The 15,303-nt window shown below is 38.6% G+C and overlaps 1 protein-coding gene across 3 annotated transcripts in view; it reads left to right on the top strand.

Annotated features, from left to right (window-relative positions):
• SV2C (synaptic vesicle glycoprotein 2C) overlaps nt 1-15,303 on the top strand; it is a 101,537-nt gene that overhangs the window by 17,400 nt on the left and 68,834 nt on the right. For 2 of the 3 annotated variants that reach the window (XM_046905608.1, XM_046905609.1), the window contains exons 2-3: nt 4,467-4,509; nt 8,251-8,919. In XM_046905608.1, the coding sequence (XP_046761564.1) occupies nt 8,340-8,919 (580 nt within the window). In that variant the 5' untranslated portion in view covers nt 4,467-4,509; nt 8,251-8,339. The remainder of the gene's footprint in view (nt 1-4,466; nt 4,510-8,250; nt 8,920-15,303) is intronic. The other variant, XM_429151.8, reaches the window with a different exon arrangement.

The following is a 15,303-nucleotide window of genomic DNA, read 5'->3' as shown; positions in this document are numbered from 1 at the left end:
CAGCCTCCACTTGGGCATAGATCTGTTGACCACAACCCTCTTGCTAGTTTATGCACAGAATACGTGTCATTTACAGTAATCTATAAATGTTCTCCTAACAGAACAGTTAAATACATTATGCAGAGATTTCCTGAGAGCATGAGTATTGCAGATAGTACACAGACCTTAGAATTAAATTTTAAAATGACTGATGCTTTCATATTTTGCTTTACATTATGAAGCAAACTAATCACATCCATTTCTCATTATTTGCTGTCTTTCATTGCATCTTTTGCTTTGGGAATTGCATTGCTTGCCACTTTCACTCAGTCTGTTGCTTAGTTTCTTTTCTGACATTTGAATATATGTTCCAGTAAAAACGCTGCACCTGACAGAGTATCCAGCCAAAACACAGAAAACAGGCCTAGGAATATCCTAAAACAAACAAGAAGAAATATAAAAGATTACTGTACATTATCTTGTACAGTACAGATATTCAGTCAAGGAATTCACAAAATATAAGAGAAACAGACAAGCTAAGGTGGTGTGAAACCAGATTACTTGCAATATGTCTTTAGCAGTCTTGGTTGTACTTGCACAAAATGCCTGAGAACTTAGGCGTGCAGTCTAGTTTAAAAAATACAGTGATCTGTTTATTAAGTTCCTTCCTCTTTTAAGTGATGTATATTTCTCCTTTTGGATGAATTAACAAGAATCTTAGCAAATGAGTTATGTATAAAGACTGTAATTCTCCCATCAGCATGTTAGAATTAAAATAAAAAATGATATGAAAATAGTGAGTCCAATATCTTTGAAGACAGATCATCAACTTTTAATTACTTCAAAATGAATATTAAAGTCAAATTGTACAAAGCTTTGAAATTCTTTGTTAAATATGCAGGAAAAAATGAACTATTTGAAAATCTATTTTGAAAACACTGAAAATGCAATTTGCACAGGTACCCGTTAATGTGAAATGACAAATACCTGATATGTATTTAATTACTATTTAGATCTGATATCTTTGCCAAATGTTTCTCCAACACCAAATTTGTATGCAAATGGAAGATTGTTTTCCTTTTCTTTTATGTATAGTGGATGTTTAAGCTGTTTAGGCTAACCATTTAGATTTTGTTACCTCTGGTATGAATGTGCTGCCTGTCCTCCAGAGTACTCTGAGGTACTGTTCACTTTGTAGGCTGGATTTAGAAGACTCACTTATTCTGTGAAAGATGTTTTCATACTCTCATATTCAGTGCTTGCCATTTGATTTTCTTTTATAACAATTAGCTCATTTAACGACAGATAATTGATTTTTTTAACATGTTATAATAACACAATATTTTGTGTTGGAACATCGTAGAATAATAGAATAGTTTATGTTAGAAAGAACTTCTCTAGATCATCTAGCCTAAAATTTGTCTCAACAATCATATCAGGTTGCTCAGGATTTTTGTCTAGTTGAGTACTGACTACCTCCAAGGCTGATGGCTCTCAACAGCCTTTTCAGTGATTCACAACCTCATCATGAAGAGCATGTTCCTTAGAAACAGATGGAGTTTCCCTTGCTGCAACCTATGATGTTCTTTCTTTCCTCTTTGCTGTGCATACTTGAGAAGAACCTAACACCATCATCTTCGTCATTCCTCTTCAGGTGATGGGATACAGTGATTTGTTTCCTCCCTAAACCTTCTCCTCTGGAGGCCTAGCAAGCCTAGCTACCTCCATCTCTCCTTGCAGGCTTCCTCTGTTAGGACTATAAACATTTTACTGGTCCTTTTCCTCTCCAGTTTGTCACGGGCTGTTTTAAATTCTGGTGGCATTAAGGGGATAAAACAGGACACGGTAGTACAAAAGTGGCACAGCAGCAGAGGGAATATATTTCCTTCAGCCAGCCAGCAGCACGCTGGTTGGTGCAACCCAGAATGCAGACCATCTGCCAAGGGGAAAACAGCACTCTGCAGGCTAGCATCACCTAGTATCCACATAGACCCTCATAGACTAGACTTCAACCTAACTCATGCAAGTATTTATTTAATTCAGGGAATGCATTCCCCATCTCAGATTCTTATTTTTGTGCAACCAGCTTAGTGAGATACAGCAATAATACATCTCTGTTTTAATATCTCTGTCAGAGTGCACTATTTGCTCTACCAGCAGCATTTCCTCCTTTACTATCTAGCACCAGTAAGATAAACTGCAAACAAATCAGCTCCTTCTGCCAGCAAGCAGAGGTGTATCTTTTTTGACTGAGCTTTGCATTCGAAGTTTTTCTTACTAACAGTTTGTCTGCAGTGAAGCGTTTCATTGTAGATATAAGCATTTAAATATACGCATTATATATACAATTCCAGGTATCTAAAAATAGAGATATACATATCTATGCATTTATACGCACAATGGCTTTTTTTTGTTGTTGTTGTTAGATTTGCTGCATTTCATCTTCTCTAGTCAGACTCATCTCACTTTACAGTACACCTGGAAATCTTCCTCTCCTTCCCCCTCATTATCTAGGTCAAGCTGATGAATGCTTACTTTCTCCCTCTGATTCCCACAGCTGAACCAGAGAAGCTTAGTATGTCATTCTAGGTTTTATTATTTCTCTATTTTTGAAAGACTTTTCGGCAAAGGTGCTGGATGAATAGTAATTAGTAAATGGGCTCCCAGTCTCAGTGAGATCTATATCTAGCTTGTCACATTTTCCTTTTTTGTTTTTTCCCCCAACAGAAACAATACAAACACGTTTCACCAGAGGGGGAGCTGGCTAATGCGAGCACTCTCAGAGCTAGCATCAGTCTGAAGTTCAGCTTGTGGAAAAAAGTAAATAGGAAGCAGTAAGCTCAGTGGCCACTGAAAATGTGGCAAAATGAAATATTTAAGAAGTGAGAACTGTGAAACTATAGAAAGGATTTTATTTTCTGTCTTCTTACGTTGTAATTCAAACAAAAGCAAGTAACAGGTATTAATGATGAAAGAATATATGCTTTGAGAGAGTGGCGAACTGCCTGGGAGGCAGTGGGTTAAAAACCCATGGTGTTGAAATATTTCCTAACATTATGCCAAGAAAGCAGTGCCTGCCCTCATACCCATGTTTCATGGCAGCAACAGCTGACGGCCTGTGAGGAGTACAAAATGAACAGTAAAGATGGAGAGGCTGACAGCATCAGCTCAGGGGGGCAGTCTGGGGCCTCAAATTCGGCAGTCTCAGGGATGATGCTCTCCTGGAGAAGGACACAAGGTTACCTCTTTTCAAAGAGTTTTTTGCAGTGTGAACCAGGACTATGACCCTTCATTTTCTCCTGAAACATAAAAAACTCTTTCCTGTCTGATTCCAGGAAGGAAGGAAAGGCACATAACTCCAGTGTGTAATACAGTTTGCCCTACAAGATGCTCTTTAATCTTGCCATGTATCCCCTGGGCTGCAGTGCTGCTCTGTGACATCTGCCAGGCCAGTATTTGTACATTTGCTGTTTAGTAGCACCTGTGCAATGCAGAGTGGTGCAGCGTAAATCCAGAACTTGAGTCACTGAGGCTAATTCTGTTGCATTTGCAGATTTTATTCCCTGACAGCTTTCTACAATGAATTATTTTTTGTTTTTCTTTTTGAGTAGGATTTCTTGACTTGCTTTTAGAATTTCCTATCAGTCTCAGTGCTTTTAAAATGCATTCTTCTCAGTTACTACCCTTAGACTTTTTAATCTGTTGCCTCCACTGTAAGGGCAATCTCCTTTCTTCTTTCCACTTGGAGCAGTTCCAGGGAGCTGATGGGTCTCCATGGTCGGAGCAGTGTGTTGTCCTCTTTCAAATGAGCAGGAAACATGACCATAGCAGATGTAAGAAAGTGCTAGCATTTTATTTTACTTGTTTTTATCTTGCTTTTATTTTATTCATTTGTTTGTTTTGAATGGCAGTACTGAGCAAAAATAAGTCAACTTTTATACCTGCTCTCTGCTGTTCCCTCTCTGTTGGTGGCACTGAAACCACGCCATGGCTTACACTGCTTTGGCAGCTGCAGCCCAAGACTATAGGAGTCACAGCTTGGGTGCATGTCTCATGGATGCTGGAAAAGGCCAACAACATCTGCTTGGGCTATAAATGCCCCTCTTATAATCAACTAATATCAGCTGAAAAGAATCCTATACTCACCAGCCTTTGTGCCAGCACTTATATAAGTGTTGAAATTGAAGTTTCTATTCTTTATTCAGGCAAAATGAATCAAGTACTGCTAATAAAAGAACATCTCTTCTGAGACCGTTTTGCACATGGAGGGAGAGAGAGGAAGTCCACAGATATCCCCATTAGTTCAATGATGGGAGGCACTTCTGCATACGGTGCAGGTCTGCGGTGGCTTGTGGGATTGCATCCAGTGTCAGATTTGAACTGTACCATGTGAGAATTGTTGGCAAGCTTCAGTAAAATTGGAATCCTTTGCTATTATGCAACAATGAGTAATACTGTCATTTATTTTATTATATATGTTTTCACAGCTGAGAGCTTATGAGAGAAAACATCATCTGTTCGTGTGTTCAGGTACTTATTTTTCATCTGGATATAAAACCGTTTGACCCATCAGAGATGTATAATTGGAAGTGATTGTGAACTAACAGAAGATTGTATCTTCAAATGAGGACTAACTCATGACAACAGATAAACTCAAAATGCTTGTATCCATGCAAAGCTCAATAACAATGAGATGAAGGCTGGAAAAAGGAGAAATCAAACTCAAATCAAAATGTTGGCTAAAAATGAAGAGACATTGATTAAAATATGAAGTGTTTCTAATATTTTCTTTCTATTTGAAGAATATTTACGAATTCAAAAGAAGCACAGGACAGATGCTATACTAGGTCCCTAAGTGCATCCTAAATATTGTATCTCCGTTTGAGTGTGGCTTCCAGTTCTATTCTGGTAATTTATTATGTGAAGATGAGCGTATAGTTAATACAATGTGCCTGTTAAATAACCCAGAGCCTTCACTGTGTCTTCTTATAGCTTGCGTTTAGCAAAGACGCAAGTGTTTGTGGGAATAGGATTTCTGACGTCTCCCAGATTTATAGCTTCCTGGGACTTCGCTGATTTATTTTGCAGCGTCCCGCTTTGACTTAAGGTGTAGCAAAATATGTACTGTCAGCTATACTACATAAACGTGGCAGAATGAATTTAATATAGTAATACAATAGAACAAAAAAGAACGGACATTAGAGCAAACAGATAATATGTTTGTTTTGAATCTTTGTATTTTTGAATGTTTTGAAAGATATATTTGTTAATGTTACTTGCAACAACATTTTTAGTTCAAGTGAAAACACTATATTCCCAGGGAAATAATAATAATAAATTATTATTTATATTTTTACATTTTTATTTTTATTTGAAGAAACTGAACAGGAATCTGGTGTTTAGTTTAGTTAAAGCAGAGAGGCTTGTTGGGTAACACTGACAGGAGTGACTGGACTTTCAGCTGCTTTAGCTGCTTTATGCTACTCAGGTAGCTGCTAATCCTCATTCTTCCAGTGTCTCCAATTGCTTACTTGCAGTCAATCAGTTTGACATTATTAAAAGGGTGGGGATCTATCATGCATGGGCTACAAATATTTGCTCTTTGTACTTCTCACCCTTAAGGCAGGGATTTCAGTTCATTGAGAAGGAAAAGTTGTTTAGTGGCCCAGTGAGGTACTGCTTGGAAACGTAGGCAAGATAAAAGAGACATTTATGTTTTCACACACAGTACATCTTTCTGGTCTGCCTAGACAGAAGTTTAATTTACTCTATGTGCAGATTTTTTTGCTGGCACAGTTATGCTGTTAATTAATTTGAACAGGTATAATTCCTTATTGACATACTTGGTCTATTATAAACTACACTATAAGCTCAGTTGCTTTTGAAGATTTATTTTTAGAGTGTAGCTCACTGAACTCATGAGGTAGGTGAACCATAGAAGTGCAATCACTGCTTTGCCACTGTTGACATTTGCACTTTCATTCAATATTCTTAAACTCCTGCTGTCTTCTCTCCATAGACAAACTATACAGTAAAATTGAATTTGACAAAATCAATATGAACTGAAAATCTTTAAAAGAAGGCTGTAATTTCAGAAAGGAAAATATTAAGAATCATGGCATTTAAGACTTTAGTTTAAATGCACTGTGCCTGCATACCTGGAAATAATCCAAAACAATCAAAACTATCCAGGAACATGTAATCGTTCCCACTCAGAAAAATAGAGATCAGGAACTTGTGAAGATCTTGGTAGCAGCTGTGCAAGGCTGCAGTACGTTTGGTGAACGTTTTTGTGTAGTTCAGTAACAGCAAGTAGATACCGCAGTCCACACGTACGATGAGATGCCTAATTCAGTAGAGACAGTAACTTCGGAGGAGCACCTTGAAGACTGAAAAGCTGCAATTAGAGAAATTGCCTAAGCATAAAAGATTCAACAAGATGACCTACTTAGAAGGATCATCATGTACCTAAAAGCAGGCCACAGTTTTCAGTCGTAAATATTACATGATATTTTTTTCGCTAAGGCTGCATTTATTTTCCAGTAAATGGATCAGTTTGCACTGAAGAGCTGAATAATGACATCACACCTGATTTCTCTGGGAAACATTGAGAGTGGTTGAAGTTAATTTAGAGGAAGGAACCGAAAACAGATAATAGGTGAATTTCTGTGACCATTATAAAAACAGTCAAGCAAGTAGATCTAGAGAAATGTCTTTTGGCTTCTTTTCCCTGCATAGTTTGTGATTTTCAGGTTGGTTTTCTTTTATCAGAAGTGCATCATGTCCTTAACATGATGAAGTCTGTAATTCTTTGTATCCCTCAAAGCAGTATTAGCCTGAAAACCAACGCCTGGAATATACTTCTGGAAGGCATTTGCAACGGAACTAGTAAATGTCAGCTTCTGAGCTCTTGTGGACCTCAGAGGACAGATCCACAGCACCTTAGGAGTAGGATTTTCTTCAGAAATTTGCAGCCATTTATTCTTACTCCTGTTTTACTTCCTGCCGTCTCCTCAGTATTGCAACTTCAGCTTGTTGTGAAGTTGGAAAGATGTATCATTAAAAAGATCGTGGTTAAAAATAACCTCTTCCCCAAGCTGGAAGCAGGCAGTGTTTTCTTGGAAGCACTGATAGAGAAATTTAAGCCTGCTTTCTCCCAGAGGTGGGGTTTCTGCAGCCCTGACACAGCGCAGTTTCATCCTCTGCCCCTTCAGAGACATGAGTAATGGTGCAGTTCTGTAATCAATTTCAGCTGCTCTAACTATGGACTGTTGCCAAAGAAAGAGCCTGCTTTTCTTCCTCACTTCTGCTTGCACTCAGCCACCATTGCTTTCTACTAACCATAGTGATTGTGCAAACACCCCTAGTGACTGTGCAGGATGTGATGAGCCGAATTACCTTGCTGATATACCTAAACATTGCCCAGAAAAAAAAAAGAAAAAAAAAAAAAAAAGAGAAGGTAATGTGTTCAGTTAAATAAGCATGGTACTTGTTGGTATGAAGCTGCAGGGTCACAAATGCTGACACAGAGAAGGAGACGGAACACTATAGCAGGGTGACTGGATTGAAAACTAGGATGAAACATTCTGGTGCTTTCACACAGGTAGATCAGCATGAGCTCAAACTAACTCTCTGGGGTATATTAGCTGAGGGTACGTAATTGCTCCAGCCTGCCTGTCTCTATGGGCAAGTAAGAGAGGGTTGCTCTCTGTCTGATTTAGGTCTGGAAATTGCCAAAGTGTGGAACAGTTACCATTTCAACCCGCTCACCTCCTTGCACTGATTATAGCATGAGGCTGTGCCAAAATCACTGCTAAGCATTGCTCTTTGTGAGTGCATTGACCAAGTTCAGTCAACTGGTACAGAGCTCAGAAGTATTATCTCCTTACTAGTTTTATCCATTTGGGGGATGGAAGTATTACTGAAACTGTGGAAAATCTTTGGGAGGAAAAGCAGATATTTGTAGCCTTTTACTATATAGCAGTTCAAATGGGAAAGGGTGGTGGAAACAGAGCCATTGTGAAGTACAGCTTGTGGAACGGCTTGTTTTCTTTCAGAACAAAATCCAGCATCTATTGAAAAATTCAATGTTATTCATTTCATTCTGAAAACTTGTAGATATTAGATTTTTCTCTAGAATATTTTCCTTGTAACATGAAGTATAATAGCTGAAGTCGTCAACAGTGGTGTCTGGTGTTGATACTGTACTACATAATGTGGGGAAGCAAATAAGAAATAAACTTTTGTTTCTTTCTTTCTCATATTTTGCAGGTTCTTGGCCTCTTCCTGCTGGTGTCCAACACGCAGTAGATTTTCCAAATAGTGTTCAGCAGTTGACTCTGCAGTAGAACAGATAGAAGATGGAGGAATCATACAAAGACAGGACTTCATTAGTGAAAGGGGCAAAAGATATTGCCAAAGAGGTAAAGAGGCAAGCAGTGAAAAAAGTCAATAAAGCCGTTGACAAAGCTCAGGATGGCTACACACAGAGGTCCTACAGTCGATTCCAGGATGAGGAAGATGATGATGATTACTATGTCCAAGGAGGAAATTATGGTGCAGAAGCTAATGATGATGAAGGATCAAGTGAAGCAACTGAAGGGCATGATGAAGATGATGAAATCTATGAAGGGGAGTATCAGGGAATCCCCAACATGGGGCAGGGCAAAGATGGCATGGTGGCCCTAGGGCAACCTGTGCGTGATGAGTATAAAGATCGTCATGAACTGGAAACAGAAAGGAAAGCAGATGAAGAAGAACTAGCACAGCAGTATGAACTGATAATACAAGAATGTGGCCATGGTCGATTCCAGTGGGCCCTCTTTTTTGTTTTGGGAATGGCTCTAATGGCTGACGGGGTGGAAGTTTTTGTGGTTGGATTTGTGTTGCCCAGTGCTGAGACAGATATGTGTATACCCAATTCTGGATCAGGATGGCTTGGTGAGTGAAGTCTTCTTTCTGTTTTTTTGCTGTTACAGATGTCACTTACATTATGCCTAAATATGAATTTTGTTAACACCGATACATACATACAAATGCATACAAATATTTTTGTATTGAATATGAAGAAGCAAACCACAGCAAGTGCTAATATAAAATTAATGAAATTTGTAATTATATTTTATAAGTAGTAGTATTTTATACTTTATACTATATACTACTTTATATAGTAGTTTTACTTTCAATCTCTTAAGTGTAAATACATAAATGAGGTGGAAGATTGCATAGTAAAATTTAACAACAGAGGGATATTCTTTTTCCTCTTTACAGGAGTAGGTATCCAGATATTAAAAGGAGATAAAGAAATAAAGAGTGTATTTTTGGGACTCTTCAAGATTTATACAGATGTGATAGAGAATAGATTACATATTACACACAGCTGTCCAGCAGCAGTTATCATGCTGAGTGAGAGCATTCCCAAGGGGTGGGTGGAATACAAAATGGGAATGCAGGAAATCCAGGGAAAATACTGCCTAGCTTTTTTTCTCACTTTCATCTCTTTTTCTCTCACTGACTATTCTCTAGCCATCTGAAAAGTATGATGTTTATTTTGAGTCAGGGGGACAGAAGCCACAGGGGAGGATGGCTAAAGATACTCACGAGTTATGCTTTTTGTGTCTGGTTGGTTGGTAGGGAAGAGCTGCATTTTGTCCCACTGGTTTTTCCATCTGATGGTGCAAAGAGGCAAGCTGAAGCAGCCTTTTGTGCCTAGGTGAGAGTGCTGCAAGCCAGCCTGTGCTTCTACTTCCTGGGTATGCCTGGCATTCTGATACTAGTAGTCTGGCTCTGTTTGTTTCAGTAAATTTAAAACTCTTCTGTATCAGAAGGTAAGGATTGGAAAGAGGAGCTGAGTTCTCACTGGGTGCTTTGAGAAATTCCTTTCCATTTGATGATCTATTGTTGGAAACGAACTGCTCCAGCTATCTGTACAGTGCAGTGATTTCTACTAAAATAAATTAATTTATCTAATTTTTTATGGCTAAAGAGGGTGCATGCAAGTAATCTGCTTGGTACTGCTTGTTTACACAAACTTATGTTTTTTTGGTCATTTAATTTGTCATGCTTGAATCTGTGAGTTTTCAGATCTACTTTTTACAGAAAGAATGTGCATAAACATATCTACATATAGCCATTGTGGAGCTTTACAAGTAGTTCAAAGAGAAGAGAAACAAAAACAACCTGAAAAGGAACGTTACCTTAATGTGACTTTGCCAGTGTAGATAATACCACAGCATACATAACATGGGGGAAAATACATTTTCAAAAAACAGTGTTTCATTTAAACAACTGTTGTGAGCACTGCGGAGGTGTCTGTGATTGAGAGCGGGAGGTGTTGTGCCCACAGTTGTAGCTGTCTGTGAGAATTCATGTCCATCTGTTACGATGTGACCCATGTCAGGATAAGGGATAAGGGATTTCCAGTCACTGGAGTTTTTATGATGTTGTCTTGAGGTATATTGGAATGACTCCATCAATTATTAAATATGGTTCAGTACAGAAGCTATTAAATCCCTCATATTATGCATGTATTGACAAAACTATTGCTTGAAAATAAAATTAAGGGAAGGCTTAGTTGTGCAAGCAATATATTATCATGTCTAATATATAGGTTCAGTGATGGCTGTTCCCGTATTTTCCTTTTGTAGTAGTAGAACACTAGCCTCTTTGTTATTAACAAACAAATAATCCTATGTTAAAAGATTAAGGTGCTGAAAAACAAAAATAAAACAAACAAACAAACAAAAAACACTGGAACCAATCACGTTTTTTTTTCTCCATGCAGTGTAGTGAGGCATTGTAATGTAGTTGTTTAATCAGTAGTTGCCTAAAAATGATATTACTTGCCCGTTGCTAGTAGAAATACACTGTAGATTGCAACCCTTCTATACAGTGCTGACTATAATACTTATAACCAATATAGACATTCAGCCTTTGCAGACAGCACAACCATAATTCCAGTAATACAAAATATTCATCAGGACAATGAATGCTTAGTGAAAGTGTTGCAGTGTGATCATAACTAGATCCTCACAGCTATGCATTTAAATTACCTTGCTGTTGTGATTTCACATCATAATTACGTCCTTACTGGGGTCTTCTAGACATGCATATTTTTTTCATGATTTTAACTCCATAATCTGGAGGACTTTGATGTTAGAATACTAAAGTCATGAGACCAGCGCTAGGAGTTATGAAGAGGAAGTCTTACGCATACATAACATTTATTTCTGAGGCATTTTGCTAGACTATTCATTAATAACCTGAGAACACCCTAATTTGTCATTGAAAAAGCACTCATCAACTCAACTAATTGTAAAACCTGATTTCTCATACCTCATCCATTCCTCATGCCATGATGGTTTATCAGAAGACATGAGCTGACTAAAAGTATCTGGCAATATCCGTAAGACCACTCTGTCACATTTTTGTTTTACTTGCACCAGGATAAATTCCTAAATTCCCTCTACATTCACTCCTGTGTGAGCTTCTGCTATTGATTAATCATCAGCAGTATTTCAGAGCCCATAAAATTACAAGGAGGAAGTTTTTATTAGAATTAAGAACTGGTTTCTTAATGCCTCTGGGGTTAAATAAAAACAACATGTATCTTTTTTCCTCTCTAAATTGACGTTTCCTTCAAAACAAGGAAGCTGATGCAATTAAACTCTTGCAAGTTTAAAGTAACTTGTCACCAAGTGTGTGGGTCTGTTTACAGTATGTCCACACCTTTTTGGTACTGGGAGGCCCAGAACTGAGCACAGCACCCCAGATGTGGCCTCGTAAATTGTGACTAGAGGGGAAGGATCTTCTCTCCTAAACTACTGGCAATACTTTGCCAAGAGTGCTGTTAGCCCTGTTTATGGTGAGGGCACATTGCTGACTCATGTTCAAGTTGGCATCCAACAGGACTCCCAGGTCCCTTCCTGCAGAGCTGCTTTCCAGCTGGGTGGATTCCATGTGTGCTGATGCCTGGGGTTGTTCCTTCCTCCCCAAGTGCAGAACTCTTCACTTCTTGTTGAACTCAGGAAGGTTCCTGTCGGTCAGCCTCTCCAGGCTGTTGAGGTCCCTCTGTATGGCTGCATGGCCCTTTGGTGAGTCATCCACTCCTCCCAGTTTCACGTTATCTGCAAGTTTAATGAGGATGCACTATCACTGTTGTCTAGATCATTAATGAAGATGTTAAACAGGACTGGATCCTCTGATCTAATCCTCTTCCACCAAGGTGGAAGACTTTCACACAAAAAATCAATATGAAAGTCACAGGGTTAAGCGATTATTTTCCTTAAACCTTTATTTTGTTTGTTTGGTTGGTTGGTTGGTTGATTGGTTGGTTGGTTGGTTGGGTTTTTTTTGCATTTCTGCTAAGAACACCTGACAACAGGTAAGCCAGTTGTATTATAACTACCATCTTTTTCAGAGGCCAGTATCTTAAATGGAATACTGGACTCATGAGTTATACACAGAGTTGCTGGTAAGTACAAAGAGTAGGGCTGAAATACCTTTAGGCAAGATCATGTGGCATGAGCAATTTGTTCTCTTCCTGAGCCTATATGCATTTTGCATGGCTTTGGCAGAAATCTGGAAGTGCAGATTTACAGCGAATATTGAATAAAGGGCTGAAGGAAATGGGTCTGGACTATTTTGTAAGTATTCATGCATCTACGTGTCTGATGGGATTCTCCAAATTGTCTAACTGCCTAACTAAATCCACAGATCCCTCGCACATATCCTTAGAAACTTAAGCACATGTACAAATGTGGAATTCTATTGTTATTCTCATGCTGTGGTTCCCCTGGGTATCCTTCATGTAGTTTACTGAGCAAAATTTCTTTTTGGAGAGGCTTCTCCAGTTGTGGAGATTCAGATTAAGATGACTTCAAGTAGATTTTTATGCTTTCTTTAATATTTTGGAGAGCACGCTAAAATTAATCACTCTTTTGAAAAAAAAAAAAAAATTAGGCTTCATTTTAAATGTGAAGTGTTGGCCAAGGTATAATTTTCGTGAATGTTTCACAGATGTCAAAATGTTAAGTACTTATGTGGTATGTGGTTCTGAACGTTATTGTATTGACAAGAAATGCATACAGGTTAATAGCAGTTACTGTAACCATTGCAGACTTTAGAGCGTGGGGAATCTTGCTGAAATAACGGAGTTAATTGCATTTACTGCTAATAGTAGTAATAAACCTTTTGTAGCACTAGAAATATTTGAAAATAGACCTGCAATAATTTAAATGTATGCTAAATAATGCAGAACAGGGTGAAAACTGGTTTGTAAGATTAACACTTATTTCTTCAGAAGATGTGAGAAATACAAATGCCATCATGCATGCTTTTCACCTCTGGTATAGTACAGCTCTCTTACAGTGACATCAGTAAAGTACACCTATGGCTCTGCTTTTTCTGCCTACCTTCCAACCACAACTATTTGAGGGAGAAAAATTAAAGAGACAGATCCTCCTCTGTTCTAACCAGCTGTACTGTTTGGAGCAGTGAAGATGATGGTTGTGTTTCTTTTTCTTTTCAGAGGGGAAAAGAAAAGAGACACAGTAGAGTGTATGTGATGTGATTTTTGCCTGCTAAGAGGCAGACTGAACTTGTCTCAGGGAATGCTGTGGGCTGGTAATGAGATGATATATGGAAGCATGAATTCAAAACATTAGCAAAATGCAGTGTGTTCTGCTAGCAGAGAGGCTACAGGCTTCTGTAAGCCAGTAGTTTAAGGTGGTTTCCAGCTGCCCTCCTTTTCAGAGTGATTTTCTCCCTGCCAAACCACCGTGCTATTAGGGAGAAAAACACCACCAGGTCAGCTGTTTTTTCTCTTTCACATGGTTCCTGCATGCAGCTTTACTGAGGACTACAAGCTGAGCATCAACCTACATGTTCACTTTCCACTTTTAAGAGGTTCACTGTTAACCCCACACAGTGTGGGGTTAAATATAGTATTTCTTTGGCTCAGTACCCCTTCCAGTCATGCAGATTCAACCTGAGTAACAAATATAATAAAAAACAACTCACAGTGACTGCATTGCAGGGCCACTTGCTGTTTTATCCAACTTATTTTTTGAGAACTCTGTAAGTAGCATTATCTTTTCTTTCTTTTTTTTTTTTTTTTTTAATTAAAGGACATTACTGTACTTGCATACCTTGGAATAATGCCAAAGAGATAAAACCACTGTATGTTGAGCTAGTAAATCAGTGGGCAAATTTTTGAGCCAACCATTCATTGCCAGAATATAACATTTTTCGAGATTTAAGCTGTGCTTACTTCAGCTGAATTCAGTGAGTACAGTCGATATTGGAAACTCGCTTTTATTTTGATGATGAAAATTATAGCCTGTAATTAGGATAATGTATGTACTTGTGAAGATTGTATAAGTAGCCATTAAGATACTTCTGCATCTAACGAGCCTGTTACAAGCGTGTTTTAGCAACATGTGCAAATATGCCTGTATCGTTTATCTGCATACATAAATAAAGCTAAATAATTTTGTTTGCAGTTATCCTAAAATCTTTGTCTCAGTGACTGATGCTGTCTAAAGCTTAAAAATTACTGGACTGTTCTTTTAGGCACTGCAGGTTATTTTCTGCCTGTCCAATCTCAGACCAGTGATTTTACCATTCATGTCACACGCAAGCACATAATCTTACAAAAATGGCAGAAAGAAGGAAATGCCTCCCAAAGGAAAAGCCTGAGGGCTATGGTGATTTCCCATGTTTAATTTCGTTGTCACCATCACTCTTTCTTCCCTCCTTCAACTGCCACGGCATCTCTGGCTGATGATATATCTCTTCTTAAATCAATGCGTCAGATCCAGTCTTTTAACTAAACTGAACATTTTGGATATGGTGGTGCATTTTTTTCAAGGTTCTGTTCTGGATAATTCTGCAAAACAGTTACTTTACAACCCAGAGCTTTCATTTCTTCACATGTATAATCGTCTGAGTATTTGTAGCTCTGAATCACAGAACGACAGAATTGCAGGGGTTGGAAAGGACCTCCAGAGACCATCGAGTCCACCTCCCCTGCAAAGGAGGCTCCTTACAGCAGGCTGCTCAGGTAGGTGTCCAGGCAAGTCTCCTGGATTCTCCAGAGAAGGAGAATCCAAAACCTCCCTGGGCAGCCTGTTCCAGGGCTCTGACACCCTTCACTGCGAAGAAGGTCCTTCGCATATTGGTGCAGAACTTCCTATGCTCAAGCTCAAGGCCATTTCCCCTTGTCCTGTCCCCACAGACCACTGAAAAGAGGTTGGCCACGTCCCTTTGCCTTCCACACTTAAGACATTTATAAACGTTAGTAAGATCCCCTCTGAGTCTTTTTTT

Source organism: Gallus gallus, chromosome Z, assembly GCF_016699485.2.
Source record: "Gallus gallus isolate bGalGal1 chromosome Z, bGalGal1.mat.broiler.GRCg7b, whole genome shotgun sequence".
NCBI lineage: Eukaryota > Metazoa > Chordata > Aves > Galliformes > Phasianidae > Gallus > Gallus gallus.
The sequence above is the reverse complement of the archived record's forward strand: the minus strand, read 5'-3'. Positions and strand labels throughout refer to the sequence as shown.